Here is an 18058-nt window from a genome sequence, read left to right on the forward strand (position 1 = left end):
CATCGAACAGCATACTGCATTTGCATGATCATGCCAAATGGTAGAACAGGATTGAAGGGCCAAATGGCCCACTTCTGCTTCTATTTTCTGTTTCCTCATCTCTTTTCCCCCGACTATTTGGTCTTCATCTACCACATCAACACTGTTTCCCCTCCTCTACCTTGGGGTTTCCTTTATCCTCTGCCAGGAAGTCAGTGAGGCACATTCTAAGAGTTGTTCACCTTGCACATCTCTGCTGGTCTTCACCTACCATATCTCTGATGTTTTCCCAACTCTACCTTGTTTCCATTATCCTTCACCGGAAGGTCAGTGTTGCACATTCTAAGAGTTGTCTACCTACCACATCTTCCCTGGTCTTTATCTTCAACATCTCTGTTGTTTCCTGTACTCGACCTTGAGGTTTCATTTACCTTGCACCAGGACATCAGTGAAGCATGTTTGAAGAGTTCTTCATCTGACACATCTTTTCGCATACTACATCTCTGCTGTTTTCCCCTCCTCAACCTTGAGGTTTCATTTATTCTTTGTCAGGAGGTCAGTGAGGCACATTCCAAGAGTTGTTCTACAATTGTTTTATTTCAGTTATGCTATCAGGTAAATGCAGCAGGGTATCTCAGAAAATTTTATTTTTATTTTTTATTTTATACCTTATTGTCGCCAAACAATTGGTACTAGAACGTACAATCATCACAGCAATATTTGATTCTGCGCTTCACACTCCCTGGATTACAAATATTAAATATTAAAGATATTAAAAATAGTTAAAATTAGTAAATATTACACATTTAAATTATAAATCATAAATAGAAAATAGAAAAATGGGAAGTAAGGTAGTGCAAAAAAACCGAGAGGCAAGTCCGGATATTTGGAGGGTGCGGCCCAGATCAAATTCAGAGATCAGTGAAGATTAAAATGTCAACATTGAAGTACTTTTATTTGTTTTATATTTATTTAGAGAGAGTAACGAGCCCTTCTGCCCCAGTACCTCTTTTATTTTTTTTAATTTGGAGATGCAGTACGGTTACAGGCACTTCTGGCCCAACCCAACAAGCATGCACCATCCAATTACGCCACCAATTAACCTACTAGCCGGTACATGTTTGGAATATTGGAGGAAACCAGAGAACTCGGAGGATACTCATGTGGTCATGGGGAGAATGTACAAACTCCTCACAGACAGTGGTGGGAATTGAAACCAAGTTGCTGGCTGCTTTTGTGTTACCTTTTGGTGACATTGGCCATTGATGTTAGTGGTTCACATCTCAGGGTGGGCTAGGAGAAGGGTGTCATCTTCCACCGGCCGTCATCTGGGATTAGATTAGATTATGAGGACACGCAATCCTCTTTTATTGTCATTTAGTAATGCATGCATTAAGAAATGATACAATATTCCTCCAGTGTGATATCACAGAAACACAGGACAGACCAAGACTGAAAAACTGACAAAAAGCACATAATTACAACATTTAGTTACAACAGTACAAGCAATACCATAACTTGATGAAGAACAGGCCGTGAGCATGGCAAAAAGTTCAAAGGACAGGGCAAAGGATTAAGGACAGTGGTGACAGTACACATGATTCAGGCAGCGGAGAAAAGACCATCACCATTTCAAGGCCAACAAATCTGACCGACCATCTAACAAGCTATTGGCCAGTTCCCCTAAGAGTGTGATTGGTCTTGTTTTTCAAGGAATCCACCATATTAAAAGGCCTAGCTAAAGTGGATGTGGAGGGAAGTTTCCAATAGTGGATGAGTCTAGGACCAGAGGGCACAGCCTCAGGATAGAGCTACATCCCTTCAGAACAGAGTCGAGGAGGAATTTCTTTAGCCAGAGGCTGGCGAATCTCTGGAATTCATTGCTACAGACAGCCGGAGAGGCCAAGTCATTGGGTGTATTTAAAGCCGAAGTTGACAGATTCTTGATTAGCTAGGGCATCAAAGGTTCCGGGGAGAGGGAGACACAGCAGAATGGGATTGAGAAGGATAATAACTCAGCCATGATGGAATGGTGGAGCAGACCTGATGGGCCAGATGGCCTAATTTTGCTCCTGTGTCTTATGGTGTTTGGGTCTTATGGTCACATCGCTGCTCTGCTCCAGGCAGTTGGTCCCAACAAACCAGTGGTGACATTTAAGGCCAGTCATTTACCCACTACATGCTGAGTAAACACAAATTCATGCATATGTCAAGTATGGTGTTGGCAAGGTAGCTATGGAGGCAATTATCTCAGGTAATCTAAGGAGGCAATTATCTCAGGTAATATGTCTTCAATGTGCAATCAAAATTGTCCATTTCTTTAAAAACAAGCTATAGTTAACCATCTGTGTTTGGTTTTGCAGGGAGGTCGGCACCTGGAGGCACATCTGTACCGTTTCCTGTACAGGCTACACCTTACAACTCTTCATCGACAGATTTTCTCTCTCCTCCCAGATCTCAGTTCCCTGCCTCACTCCCAGATAACCAGCCGCACACAGCGGTTGTTGCTGACAATCAGCAGTCCTCTTCCAGCATTGCTCAAACGGCCGTCCAGCTACAGCCCAACGTCACTGGGCTGCAGCCCGCTGTGCATGATCGGCACTTAACCTCTGGCATACCCGTACCAAGTGCACTGGTGCCACAGTCTGTGCCTGGCACACCCATCAGTAATAAACCTGCAGCTTATTCCACCCCTGTGACACAACCTGTGCCTTGCACACCCCTTAGTAATGTATCTTCAGTTTATTCCACCCCTGTGCCTGGCACACCCAACAGTAATCCACCTTCAGTTTATTCCACCCCTGTGCCACAATCTGTGCCTGGCACACTCATCAGTAATACAGCTGCAGCTCATTCCACCCCTGTGCCACAGTCTGGGCTTGGCACACCCATAGTTAAGGATTCCAGGCAACCCCCAACTGTGCCACAGTCTGCACTTGACACAGAGGCACCTCACACTCCAGCACAGGGTACATCCGTGCCACACACCATGCCTGGCACATCCAGCCCCATCCCACCCGTGGAGCAATCCATGCCCAGCACCACAGCACCAGGCCCTCATGTGCCACGTCTCACTGATTCACCAGCCGCTGTTTCAAGCAGTTCTGGTGAATCTTCCTCTGCCCCCTCAGTCCCTTCTGATACATCCCTTCAAGATAATTCCATGAAGTGTAAAGTACCAGTCCAAGAAATCGGAAACCCATTGGACAGAGAAGAAAGCAAAGATCACAGGCTGCCCGTACAGGTAATGAATGGACCTGTCTGTAGATGTAACATCTTATTCTCCAGCATTGGCACACTGTAGTTGTGGAGGGCGCCATCTCAAAATGACCTGCAGTAACTCTTCAAGGTTCTTTGGCAGCAGTTCCGGTACCTACCACAAGGAAGTTCAAGGGCAGCAGTTGCCAGGCGAGCCCCCACTACCCTCCGGGTTTGCCTGGTAGTCTTGCAGTGCTCTATCATGCAGAATGTGGCTAGGTCACTGGGTGGCGGAGGGAATTCTTTTTATTACAGACCTCAAGGGTGGCCCCTGCTCATGTTTGGCTGGGTTGGAACAGTGGGTCCCTTTGGAGAGCAGGGACCCAAAAGAGCCACCATGTGACCTACTCTTCTCCTGTGATACTGGTGTCCCAGTGTTGTACAGATTTTGGCAGGCAGCAGTTAGGACCATCACAGTCCAATTCTGTGAATGTTAAAGTTCTAAAATGGCACCTGCAGTACCACTCCATTTAGAGTCCATTTGGCCCACACTGTTCATGCTAAACATTGTACCAGACTCTTCTTCCAGCAATTCTGTACCTTGGCAATTCAAGTGCACATCATAAGACCATTAGACAAAGGACCAGAATTAGGCCATTCAGCTCATCAAATGGGACAAATGCTAAAATGGGTTGGGATTTTAAATTGGAGAAGGGCCAGTTTTGTTGATATCAGAAAGGATCTGGCAAGTGTGCTGTGGGACACGTTCACGCAGAGGTGTATTTGGTAAGTGAGAGGCCTTCAAATGTGAAATCTCGAGAGTAGGAGTTTATATGTTCCAGTCAGAATAAAAGGCAAAGATAACAAGTTTAGGGAACTTTGGTTTTCAAGGGATATTGAGGTCCTGATTAAGAAGCAGAAGGAGGTGCATAGCAGGTATGGGCAGGAAGGAACAAATCAGGTACTTGAGGAGTATAACAAATGCAAGAGAGAGAGCACTTACAAAGGATATCAAAAAGCTAAAAGGAAAGAGGAGGTGGATCTAGCAGTCAAGATGAAGGGAAATGCCAAGGGCATCTACAGTTTTATTACAGGATAGCAAGATACAAAATTGGTCCTCTTGAAAATCAGAATGGTCACCTATGCATGGAGCCAAAAGAGATGGTGGAGATACTAAATAGATTTTTTGCATCTATATTTACTTGGGAGACAGACACAGAGTCTATAAAAGTGGGGCAAAACAGCAGTGAGGTCATGGACCGTATACAGAGGAGGAGGTGTTTGCTGTCCTGAGGCAAATCCCCAGGGCCTAATAAGGTGTTTCCTTGGACCCTGTGGGAGGCAAGTGCAGAAATTACAGGGTCCCTAGCAGAGATATTTAAAAGTGGATATTTACCAGTGGATGTGGTATATTTGGATTTTCAAAAGGCTTTTGACAAGGTCCCACACAGGAGATTAGTGTGCAAACTTAAAGCACACGGTATTGGGGGTATGGTATTGATGTGGATAGAGAATTGGTTGGCAGACAGGAAGCAAAGAGTGGGAATAAACGGGACCTTTTCAGAATGGCAGGCAGTGACTAGTGGGGTACCGCAAGGCTCAGTGCTGGGACCCCAGTTGTCTACAATATATATTAATGACTTAGATGAAGGAATTAAATGCAACATCTCCAAGTTTGCGGATGACACGAAGCTGGGCGGCAGTGTTAGCAGTGAGGAGGATGCTAAGAGGATGCAGGGTGACTTGGATAGGTTAGGTGAGTGGGCAAATTCATGGCAGATGCAATTTAATGTGGATAAATGTGAGGTTATCCACTTTGGTGGCAAAAACAGGAAAACAGATTATTATCTGAATGGTGGCCGATTAGGAAAAGGGGAGGTGCAACGAGACCTGGGTGTCATTATACACCAGTCATTGAAAGTGGGCATGCAGGTACAGCAGGCGGTGAAAAAGGCGAATGGTATGCTGGCATTCATAGCAAGAGGATTCGAGTACAGGAGCAGGGAGGTACTACTGCAGTTGTACAAGGCCTTGGTGAGACCACACCTGGAGTATTGTGTGCAGTTTTGGTCCCCTAATCTGAGGAAAGACATCCTTGCCATAGAGGGAGTACAAAGAAGGTTCACCAGATTGATTCCTGGGATGGCAGGACTTTCATATGATGAAAGACTGGATCGACTAGGCTTATACTCGTTGGAATTTAGAAGATTGAGGGGGGATCTTATTGAAATGTATAAAATCCTAAAGGGATTGGACAGGCTAGATGCAGGAAGATTGTTCCCAATGTTGGGGAAGTCCAGAATGAAGGGTCACAGTTTGAGGATAGAGGGGAAGCCTTTTAGGACCGAGATGAGGAAAAACTTCTTCACACAGAGTGGTGAATGTGTGGAATTCTCTGCCACAGGAAACAGTTGAGGCCAGTTCATTGGCTATATTTAAGAGGGAGTTAGATATGGCCCTTGAGGCTACGGGGATCAGGGGGTATGGAGAGAAGGCAGGTACAGTGTTCTGAGTTGGATGATCAGCCATGATCATACTGAATGGCGGTGCAGGCTCGAAGGGCTAAATGGCCTACTCCTGCACCTATTTTCTATGTTTCTATGTTTTAAATGTCTTCAGCAACAGGGGAGGTGCCGGAGGATTGGAGGATAGCCAATGTTCAGTTGTTTAAGAAAATAAGGTGGAAATGATAGGTTGGTGAGCCTGACATCAGTAGTGGGTAAGTTACTGGGAGGTATTGTAAGGACTGGATATATATGTATTTAAATAGTCAGGGGCTGATTAGGGATAATCAATATGGTGTGTGTGTGTGGTAAGTTGTGTCTAACCAATCTTACAGAGTTTTTCGAGAAAGTTACCAGGAAAGTTGATGAAAGCAAGGCAATGGATTTTGTATGTTTGCGTATGAACCCAGCTTGTTGTTCTTAAACACTGCTTGACACCTGCCTGATCATCCTACATTGTGCCAAGAAATATTACAATAATAATTCTCGTAAAGTATTTTGAAAATGCCCATCAATTTCTAGGTAAATAGAATGCATTGTGTTCTATAGGTTAGAAATACCTTCTAGAAATTACCGCTATGCTTTTGAGCATAGCTCTTTGATATTTCATGCTTAGGCGTTTCAACATAACTTGTTTTATTTTGTATATTAATTTTTACAATCTCGCATCACCAGCAATCAGAGAACAATCAAGCACAGTACAACACCACAATCTGGTTAAGGGCATGAAGGGTTATGGGGAAAAGGCAGGAGATTGGGACTGAGAAGGAAATAGATCAGACAAGATGAAATGATGGAGCAGGAGAACATACAAACTCCTGTGGAATTGAACTCCGAACTCCAGAATGCGCCGAGCTGTAATCGCATCGCGCTAACTGCCATGCTTCTGTGGTGCCGAATTTGACTGATCATTCGGTTTAGTCTCTCTGATGATTGTTTGCTTGCCTTGGACTCTTCCACAACCACTTCCTTGCCAGTCTTAGATAATTCCTTCTTAACCAGGAGCTGGTGGTAGACCTGAGGAGAGCTAAGGTACTGGTGACCCCTGTTTCCATTCAGGGGGTCAGTGTGGACATGGTGGAGGATTACAAATACCTGGGGATACGAATTGACAATAAACTGGACTGGTCAAAGAACACTGAGGCTGTCTACACGAAGGGTCAGAGCCATCTCTATTTCCTGAGGAGACTGAGGTCCTTCAACATCTGCCGGACAGTGCTGAGGATGTTTTACGAGTCTGTGGTGGCCAGTGCTATCGTGTTTGCTGTTGTGTGCTGGGACAGCAGGCTGAGGGTAGCAGACACCAACAGAATCAACAAACTCATTCATAAGGCCAGTGATGTTGTGGGGATGGAACTGGACTCTCTCACGGTGGTGTCTGAAAAGAGGATGCTGTCTAAGTTGCATGCCATCTTGGTCAGTGTCTCCCATCCAGTACATAATGTACTGGTTGGGCACAGGTGTACATTCAGCCAGAGACTCATTCCACCGAGATGCAGCACAGAGCGTCATAGGAAGTCATTCCTGCCTGTGATCATCAAACTTTACAACTCCTCCCTTGGAGGGTCAGACACCTTGAACCAATAGGCTGGTCCTGGACTTATTTCATTATTTATATATTACTATTTAACTATTTATGGGTCTATTACTATTTATTATTTATGGTGCAACTGTAACGAAAACCAGTTTCCCCTGGGATCAATAGAGTATGACTATGACTAATCTCCTGCAAAAAAACTCATTATATTCTTCTGTTTTTTTTTATACCTTTAAAGGAGAAGACAGTTCTTGATGGATCAAAGCAAAGTGATGTTCCCCAGAGTCAACAGAATCAGACCAAACAGTACCCTCAAAGTAACATGGGTGAAAAATGCCACGGGTATGCTACTAACCAAGCCAAAGGAGGAACTATATCCAATGAAACCAACATCATTGTCCCTCCATCATGCATACAAGTGCACCCGTCCAGGCCATCAGAGGAGGCACTCGTGGATAAACCTGGCGTGTTGAGGAGCGATGTCTGGAACATGCAATCGACAGCTGAATCGAGCTGTGATATCCCTGAAACCAGCTGCACAATAACAAGTGGTGATTTGCAGTACAGTGAAAGCGCAACAAACGACACAGAGAACAATGGTTTGGACAGCTCTGCATCACCTAACAGTTATCCAGTGTCCACGCCCGAACACGGCGGCGTTTCCGATGACTTCGGTGATGAAAACTCCATAAAGGAACAAAAGATTCAGGCACTGCGAGGTTACCAGAATGACCAACTGTTGGAGAATTTTTATGATGTTAACAGTCCCTTAAATATACAGATGAACTTTGATGCTCAGAAAAAAATAGCGGCCTTGAATGAGGGTGCAAGCCTTGATGAAGAAGGCATTTTGAACCATACCTTCAACGATAAATTCCCTCTTCAGAGTAAGCCTATTCCAGTAAGTAGCACTGAAGTTATACAAAGCCCTGTACTTACAGGCTCACACCCTGTTGATGGTGGGGATGACTCTAAACTTGAGTTCAAGGGAAACGTGCCCGATAGTTGTGTTTCGATATCCGAGAGTGAGCTAATGATAAGTTCTGCATCCAGTGATGGCTCTTTTGAGAACGGTCTTGCTGTAACCAACAGTGAGGCAAGTATGCATGTCCCAGCGAGGAGTGATGATGCAGATGATGCGCAGAATCAAGCACTTAAGCAGGAACACAAAGCAGAACATGTTGAAGACATATCTACGGATGTAGTATTCAGTAAAGGGTCAAGCCAAAAAGTTGAGGTTGCAAAGGGAGGAGATTCATTCCAGACACATTGTGAAGTGAGCCATGATACGCATTACTCTAGTACTAATGAAAACTATACTCTTCCTTATAATGAAGATGTCAGGGAATATAGTGGGCACATTTATCAGGAACCTGAACATGAAAATGAAGCAGGCAATAATCGTGAGTCTGAAGCAGGGAACTCGGGAGGACGTATTGGGCGTTGTTTGGAAAAAGGCATGATTAATGCTTTGTCTGACAAATATGTTCCTTTACCCTCTCAACAGAGGTCGCAGACCAAGTTGCCAGAAAAGCCAACTGGGGATTTAAGACAGCCAGATTATATACTTGTTTCCTCATTAGTTCTGGTTTTTACAATTGTTGCTGGGTTTGTATGGAAATACTATCGAAAGTGACGCTTGAAAGATTCCTTAAAAAAATTATCTTCTGTTTAAAATAGGATTTCAGTTTAGGTAATGAAAATAAGTTGCTTTCTTCTCTGCTGAAGTAGCTTGGGCATATTTTGTAACTTGTTGCATATTCACTGTTAAACTGCTGTTGGAACTCTTTCAAGATAACTTAGTTTGATTGACTCCAAAATGGTAAAGCAAGTGCCTGTGTTGTGTTTCACAACCAGCCCTTCATAAAAGCAAAGGCTACTCTATGTACTGCAACAAAACAAAAATCTTACCTTGTTAGATATTAACTTTCAAACTGGGATGCATCCTTTCTCCAAATCTCATTTAAATTGCTTGAATCCATGAAGTTAAAGATTAGCTTTATTTGTTGCATGTACTTTGAAACGTACAGTGAAATGCATCATTCGTGTCAGCTGCCAGCACAGTTCCAGGATGGGTTGGGGGCAGCTGGCAAGAGTCACCAATATAGCATGCCCACAGCTTACTAACCCTAACCCATATGTCTTCGGAAAGTGCGAGGAAACCGCAGAACCTGGAGGAGGCCCACCTGGTCACAGAGAGATCTCATTACAGACAGCAGCGGAGTTGAACCCTGGTTGTTGGCATGGTAACAGCATTACCGCTATGCTACCGTGCCACCCTATGGCGAAGGGCTTGGTGATAATCACAATTTGTTCCACCAAAACCTCGAAGTTGAAGTTTTCCTCTGTGGTGCTTCGTCCTTCTGAATCCAGCTTGTTCTTTCAGCACAGTCACTCCGGGAGGCTTGAGCCCACTGACTGTTATTTTTAGAATTACTTGATTTGAATGATCAATCCAACTTCCAGTAGAGATGGCATTGAGCTGCCTTTTCCATTGAGGTTGTGGCTCAGATTTAGGTGTTTTTTTCAGTTCGGAGGGATGGTTTTGGGGACAGAGAGGGGAATTAGGGGTCAGACTAGAATTTAGTGACAGGAACGTGGAGATCAGGCCAGAGTCTAGGCCTCTGATCGGTCCTCCATGTTCAGCAATGTGGACATGAAGTTGGACATCTGGAGTCTGGGTCTCTATTCTGTGCTCGAAGGCCAATGAAGTGGACCGTGGGGCAAAAGAATCTGGAGTGTTGGCTTCTGCTCTGCACCAGAAGGCTAGTGACAGCAGTGGTGACAAAGAATATCCATGTATGGCAGGCTGGCAAGCGCTGTGGATGAGGACCAGTGAGAACAAGGGCTGGTGGTCAGCGAGTCCTCCTTGGTCAGTGGGTCCTTGGGTCAGATGTCCATACGAAAGGGGGCACGAGTATTGGTGACCTCTGGGTACACAAGTTTGCAAGTCCACAGTTTAAGGCCTGTTGTCAGGGTTTTGTCATTGGTGGCACTGCAGTTCAAAGCCCAAATATCTACTGTAAGTCCAGAGGTCAAAGTCCTAAGGCTGAAATCCTGGGTCTACGAGCCTGAAGACCATTGGGGAAGTTGGAGGCCTTTGTCTGCGAGCCCACTGGAGGCTCAGAAATTTGCCCAGGGAGGAAGAAACTGGGCTTGGTTTAATATTGTTCTGATGCCTGTTGTGGTCTGTGTTGTTCTGCGAAGCATTATGGGCATACAGTGTTGGCCCTGGAATGTGTGGTGACACTTACGGGCTGCCCCCAGCACATACTTAGGTTGTGTTGGTTGTTAATACAAACAATGCATTTTACTGCATGTTTCCGTGTACATGTGATTAAAAAATACATCAGCGTATGCGTGCAATAGAATGAATGTTGGTAGTGGGGTTGTTTTGAATAATAACTGTCTTTCCGGAGGTTAGCCACATTTTTTCCTCCTACATTGCTGCAAATGTTGTGGAGAGTTATCCCCTTGTTGAATTATTTTAATAAGAAACAGAAAGAAAGACTTTCCTGACTTCCAGGATATTCGTTAGCACTTCACAGACAATGAATCACTTCCCAAAATCTGGCTGTTGTTGCATTGCAGGACAAGGAACCCTGAAGAAGAATGTAGAACAGTACAATAGAATGTACAACGCTCTTTGACCCGCAGTGTTTGTGCCGACCGTGATGCCATTTTAAACTTGCTCCATCTGCCTGCACATAGTCTCAAGCCCTTCATCTGCTGAATAACAAGGAACTCACCTCGCCTCACTCCTTCCCATTTGATACCTAATTGCTTGGAAATAACTCTTTAGTACAGCCATAAGTGATCCAGTGTCTGAGTCCAGTTTTCACTACAGCAGATGGCCCTTCTTTACAGCTTGCCTTTAATACTGCATTCCTAAGCACCAGTATCTTCAAGCAAAGGAATATTGGGCAGGAGATATTGTAGATACCTGCTGAATTACCTTCTAGAGAAATTGAAAGATCAAGGTTCAAAATAAATTTATTATCAAAGTATGTATGGCTGGTTCCTTAGGAGCCTTATGGTTCAGTGGTAATAACCCAGTGGTGTGGGGCCTGAGGTTCCTGAACCTCCTTCCCAATGACAGCAGCAAGAGCAGATCATGGCCTGGGTGGTGGGGGTCCTTGATACTTGATACTGCTTTCTTGTGGCAGTGCTGCTTATAGATGTGCGCAAAGGTGGTTTATATCATGGGCATCTATAGCTATCCCTTGACGTGTGTTTAGTTACTGCAATTAGAAAAAATTGTGTACCTCCCCATCATGCCTAGCCATAGGGAGAAGAACCAAAATATTATAAACTTCCTCCCACTGGAACTGCTACTTGAAGGGCAGCAGAAACTTCGTCTCTCTCCTCTTGATCTTCAGTGATGGAAACAGGCAGGTCCTAATATCTGGCATTGACACAAAGTTTGTGGATTGGATGGACTGCCTGTTGAACACAGTCCAAGCCTGTCCTATCCGCTTCCTACCTCTTCCACATATCATCTTCCAGCTTCTCACTTCATTCCTCCTCCCCCACCCATCTGCTTTTCCTCTCATCTTGTTTCATTTATCATCTGTGCCAGGTTGTAATCCTTACCATCCTCCACCTTGTTATTCTGGCTTCTGCCCCCTTCCTGTCCAGTCCTGATGAAAGTTCTCAGCCCCAAATGTCGACCATTCATTCCTCTCGGTAGATGAGTTCCTGTAGCATTTTGACTTGTGCTCCTCTGGATTTCCAGCAACTGCAGAGTCTCTTGTGTTATATCTTGTGCATAGTGCCTGAAAATCATTTCCTTTCGCTGCAGTGGAACTGCACACCCCACAACAGGCAGCTAGACAAATTATAATTTAGTACTCTGGGGTGAGCTAGCAAGATGAAATATTAGGATAATATTTACCCTAATTTAAGCATTACTTCAGAGAACAGGAATCTGTTTGTCAGCATTTTCTGGTAATTTATAAAGGCAGTGAAACCATTCTTTTTAACGTTGGATTGGGGATGGTGGAGTGAGAGAGAATTTCAGAATCTGTAAAGCATTTCCATAACATGCGCTTTAACCTGCCACTAAAGGATAAAGGTGACTTGATAGAGTTGTATACGATGGTAAGAAGCATAGATAGAGTGGACAGCTAGCACCTTTTTTCCAAGGGCACCAGTAACTAATACAAGAGGCATACTTTTAATGTGATTATACTTTCAAGGTGATTTGAGGAACATACAGGGGAGATGTTAGGGGTAGATTTTTTTTTACACAGAGTGTGGTGTGTGCATGGAACGCCCTGCCAGGGGTAGTGGTAGGGGCAGATACATTAGGGGCACTTATGTGATCCTTAGATAGTCACGTGGATGAAAGCAAAATGGAGGGCTAAGTAAGAGGGAAGGGTTATATTGATCTTGGAGTAGGTTTAAAAAGTTAGTACGACATCATAGTACATAGAGCATTACAGCACAGCACAGGCCCTTTGGCCCATGATGCTGTGATGACCTTTTAACCTACTCTAAATTCAATCCAACCCTTCCTTCCCACATAGCCCTCCATTTTTCCATCATTCATGTCCCTTTGCAAGAGTCTCTTAAATGTTCTTAACCTATCTTCCTCCACCATCATACTGGCAGCATGTTCCACGCAGCTATGACTCTGTTTTTAAAAAAAAAACATCTCTGACACCCTGCCTATACTTTTCATCAATCACTTTAAAATTATGCCCCCTCGTATTAGCCAGTTCTGCCCTGAGGAAAGGTCTCTGACTGTCCACACATTCTATATCTCTATCATCTTGCAAGCCTCTATTAAGTCACCTCTCAACCTCTTTCACTCCAAAGAGAAAATCCCCAGCTCACTCAACCTATCCTCATAATACATGCTCTCCAATTAAGGCAGCTTCCTGCTAAATCTCTCACTGAAGTTTCGACATCCTTCCTATAATGAGGTGACCAGAACTGAACACAATACTCCATGTGGTCGATCCAGATTTTTATGCAGTTGTAATCCCTTGAACTCAATCCCTTAACTAATGAAGGTCAACACACCAGATGTCTTCTCAACTTGCGTGACCTATGGATGTGGTCCCCAAAATCCCTCTGTTCCTCCACGCTGTTAAGAATCCTGCCACTTACCCTGTATTCTGCCTTCACATTCAACCTTCCAAAGGGAGTCACTTCACACTTTTCTGAGTTGAATTCCATCTGCCACTTCCTGAAGGGTCTATACTGTTCTATGTTCTATATTTAATCTAATGTGAAATGTAGAACTGTTTAAATAGTGGCTTCTTCAGTGAAGTGCTGCAATCTGCAGTGGATTGACGCCCTACCTCACCAGGGAATGATGCTTCCCTTCAGCCCATTACTTTAAGTCAGCAGTTACTTTTGCAAAGCTAAAGATTTTTATGGAAGCGATCAAATATCTTCAATATTCTCTTTTGTAATCAATTTTAAAGTAGTTTGCTGAGCAATTCAGATGTTTATTTTGCACTTCAGTTTTCTTCTATCGCCTTTGAAAAGCAATGAGTTCTTTCTGGGTAGAAGGTCCACGAATGCTGGTCATGTCATAAGGATCATGGGTTTTATAATTACCCGGGAAAAGCCTATAGGTCTGGGATAATTTAAAATATTTTAGAGTAGCCTTTCTATGAAGTAACAATTAATATTCAATCAGATGCGTTTTTTAAAATACAGAACATAAAGGCAAACTAAAAGAATGATGGTGGATCTCATTGAAACACATTGAATATTAAAAGGCCTAGACAGAGTGGATGTGGAGAGGATGTTCCTTGTCAAGGGGGGAGCCTAGGACCAGATGGCACAGCATCAGAATGCAGAGATGCCCCTTTAGAACAGAAGAGGAGGAATTTCTTTAGCCAGAGGGTTGTGAATCTGTGGCATTCATTGCCTTTTGGAGGCCATGTCGTTGGGTATATACAGTGCCAATAAAAGGTATACACCCCGCCCCCCCCCCCACACAGACCTTTTCATGTTTTATTGTTCTGCAATTTTGAATCACAGTGGATTTAATTTTGGCTTTTTTTGACACGATCAGCAGAAAAAGACTCTTTTGTGTCAAAGTGAAAATAGATCTCTGCAAATGACTTAAATTAATGATGCCCCCTTCAAGTCATTGTGTTAGTAGATGCACCTTTGGCAGCACTTACAGCCTTGAGTCTGTGTGGATAGGTCTGTATCAGCTTTGCACATCTGGACACTAATTTTTCCCCTTTCTTCTATTTCAAAACCACTTACGCTCTGTCAGATTACATGGGGGTCGTGAGGGAACAGCCTTTTTCAAGTCCAGCCATGAATTCTCAATTGGATTGAGTTCTGGACTCTGACTTAGTCACTTCAGGACATTAACTTTGTTGTTTTTAAGTCATTCCTGTGTACTTTGGCTTTATGCTTTGGTTCATTGTCTTGCTGGAAAACAGATCTTTTCCCAAGTTGCAGTTCTCTTGTAGACTGCATCAGGTTTTCCTCCAGGATTTCTCTTAATTTTGCTGCCTTCATTTTACCCTCTACCTTCACAAGTCTTCCAGGGCCTGCTGCAGTGAAGCATCCCCACGGCAAGATGCAGCCACCACCATTATTGACAGTAAGGATGGTGTGTTTTTGATGATGTGAGGTATTTGGCTTATGTCAAACATAGTGTTTAGTCTAATGGCCAGAAAGCTCAATTTTGGTTTCATCAGACCGTAGAACCTTCTTCCGGTTGACTTCATATGCCTTTTGGCAAATTCTAGCTGAGATTCCATGTGAGTTTCTTTTCAACAGTGGCTTTCTCTTTGCCACTCTCCCATAAAGCTGCGACTGGTGGAGCACCTGGGCAGCAGTCCCTGTAAATCCTCTAGAGTTGTCATAGGTCAGCTGGTGGCCTCCCTGGCTAATCCCCTTCTTCCACTGTCACTCAGTTTTAGAGGATAGCCTGCTTTGGGCAGATTTACAGCTGAGCCATATTCTTTCCATTTCTTGATGATTGACTGAACTGTACTCCAAGGGATATTCAGTGACTTGAAATTTTCTTGGATCCATCTTCTGAATTGTGTTTTTCAATACCCTTTTCACAGAGCTGCTTGTAGTGTCCTTTTGTCTTCATGGAGTAGTTTTTTCCAGGATACCCACTCACCAATAGTTTGACCTTCCAGATACGTGTGTATTTTTATTAAATTCAATTTTAAAACTTTGACTGCACACGGTGATCTCCATTTAACTATCTATGTGACTTCTAAACCAATTGGCTGCACCAGTGATAATTTGGTGTGTCATGTTAAAGGGGGTGAATACTTATGCAATCAATTATTTTGTGTTTTATATTTGTAATTAATTTAGATCACTTTGTGGAAATCTGTTTTCACTTTTACACAAAAGAGTCTTTTTCTGTTGATCGGTGTCAAAAAAGCAAAATTAAATCACTGTGATTCAATGTTATAAAACATGAAAACTTCTGGGCGGGGGGGCGGGGGGTGGTGAATACTGTTTATAGGCACTGTGTAAAGCTGTGACGTTGATAGATTCATGATTAGTAAAGGTGTCTAAGGTTACAGGGAGAATGGGGTTGCGAGGGATAATGAATCAGCCATGATGGAATGGTGGAGCAGACTCAATTGTCTGCATGGCCAAGTTCGGTTCCTATGCCTCATGGTCTTGAATTGGCAAAAAATATGAGCAATTGTACCTGAGACTGGAGGCCTGCAGGAAGAATGGGATTGGAACCGGCATGACTGCATCTTAGGAAGAGCAGAAACCATTGAATAGGGACAGTGGTGGTAGTTCTCTGTGGTAAATGTAAGATCATTAAACAGTCCCTGCTCTTTGAGAAGACAAAGTATTTCTGATAATGGTAATCAACAGTAAGTCTAATATGAGACACCAGACTGTGTGGATCTGAAGAGTGGAGATCTATTTTGATTAGTAAAGTGAGTGAAATCTTCTGGACTCTATTTGAGACCATATATGGATATCAATTTTACCTGAGGATTTGAGGGACAGAGCTAAACATGCGGAAGAAGGATCTGCAAGGACACAAACACCACATGGAAACCAGGGAGAAGTGAATACAATGTCACCTCTGCTGAAGAAACTCCACGGGCTGTGACCTCTTAGTTATTGCCTGTAATAAACATAGAACTGAATAAACTCGTGATTTAGTAAAAGCACTACCATTTGCCGCTCACTTTTTTTCTTGTTCACTGTCTTGCACTGACATGATTCAGTAATTGAAATAACTTCAATTTCAGTGAGCTGACAAAACAGCCAACAAAAGCAAGATGCTCCTGTTTCAGCCGTATGATTGATGGGAGTTCTTTATTCTAACAGCGGATCTGAATGTCAGAACCTCATTTACTGCCCATTCGTTTGCTGATGGGACATGGTAATCTCTTCAGGGTGTGAGCTGAGACATGTAACAGATTCTCTGTCCTGTTTTTTTAAATGAAATGATTTTGTTTTTATAAAGTTACCTCATGAATCCCATGCATATTGAATTCAGTTTCTCAGCTTGCCATGTGGGACGTGGTTCCCTTTGTTCAAAGTTCAAAGTAAATTTATTGCCCTGAGATTCACATTCTCTGGCACACTTCAGTAAAATCAGAGCCATAATCCATCTGATTCATCGGAATATTAATTTAAAATTTATGTAGAAAGTAAGTTCTGATGAAGGGGACTGGCCAAAAATGTTGACTCTTTATTTCCCTCTCCACCATAAATGCTGTCTGACCTGCTGAGTTCCTCCAACATTTTGTGTGTGTTGCTCTGGAGTTGTAACATCTGCAAAACCCCTTAGACTAGAAGACACAGGACCAGAATTTGGTCATTTGGCCCATCAGGTCTGCTCTGCCATGTCATTATAGCTTATTTATTACCCCTCTCAACCTCATTCTCCTGCCTTCTCCCCATAACCTTTGATGCCCTTACTAATCAAGAATCTGAAAAGAATCCACTTAAATATACCCAATGACTTGGCCTCCACAGACATCTGTGGCAATGAATTCCACAGATTCACCCTCTTGTGTTTAGGAAAAGGTTTATCTCATCTGTGCTTTGGTGGTTCACAGTCACTCCAATGCAGCTGCTGGAATAGTATGTGTATTTATATGCAAGGTCCAGTAATGAAGGTAATTCGATCAATGCCGTTCAACTGCGCACATGGTGACATTCCAAAGTCGTGTGAAGAACAAACACAGTATAAACCAAAGTGGAGGTGAATCTGGACCCTGAACATCTGCTCTGGTCTTCTGCCTGCTCTGGATCTTTTTGTTGCCAACTGCCGACGGGACATCAACTGTCTCGACTTCACTACTGATCCCTCTAATTCCAACCTCACTGCTTCCAAATGCTCTGCTCTTCTCTCCCTCTGCACTAATCCTAACCTCACCATCAAACCCATGGATAAGGGGGGTGCTGCAGTAGTCTGGCATGCTGACCTCTACCTTGCTGAGGCCCAGCGATAACTGCCAGACACCTCTTACTTACCCCTCGAACAGGACCCCAAAAAGGAGCACCAGGCCACCGACCTTATTAACTCTGGAGATCCACTGCCACCAACCTCATAGTTCCCACGCACCACATCTCCCATTTCTACCTCCTACCCAAGATCCACAAACCTGCCTGTCCCATTGTTTCAGCTTGTTCCTGCCCCACTGATCTCATAGCTGCATACTTAGACTCGGTTTTATCGCCCCAGTTCAGTCCCTTCCTGCCTACATCCGTGACACACGCTCTTGATCTTTTCAGTGATTTCAAATTCCTTGGCCTTGAGCATTTTATTTTCATCAGGGATGTCCTGTCTCTATACACCTCCATCCCACATCAGGAAGGCCTTAAAGCTCTCCATTTCTTTCTGGACAAGAGACCCAAC

General features: G+C 43.7%; 1 protein-coding gene across 4 annotated transcripts in view; it reads left to right on the forward strand.

Annotated features, from left to right (window-relative positions):
* Window positions 1-18058, forward strand: part of mavs (mitochondrial antiviral signaling protein) — a 69858-nt gene that overhangs the window by 20965 nt on the left and 30835 nt on the right. For 2 of the 4 annotated variants that reach the window (XR_010017770.1, XR_010017769.1), the window contains exons 4-5: window positions 2343-3223; window positions 7457-8119. Coding sequence is in view for 2 of the 4 variants with exons in the window: in XM_063047087.1 (XP_062903157.1) it covers window positions 2343-3223; window positions 7457-8854 (2279 nt within the window). In the remaining 2 variants the exon portion in view is untranslated. Of the gene's footprint in view, window positions 1-2342; window positions 3224-7456; window positions 16353-18058 lie in introns of those variants that run through there. The other 2 variants (XM_063047087.1, XM_063047088.1) reach the window with 1 other exon arrangement.

This window comes from Mobula hypostoma, chromosome 4, assembly GCF_963921235.1.
Source record: "Mobula hypostoma chromosome 4, sMobHyp1.1, whole genome shotgun sequence".
Classification (NCBI taxonomy): Eukaryota; Metazoa; Chordata; class Chondrichthyes; order Myliobatiformes; family Myliobatidae; genus Mobula; species Mobula hypostoma.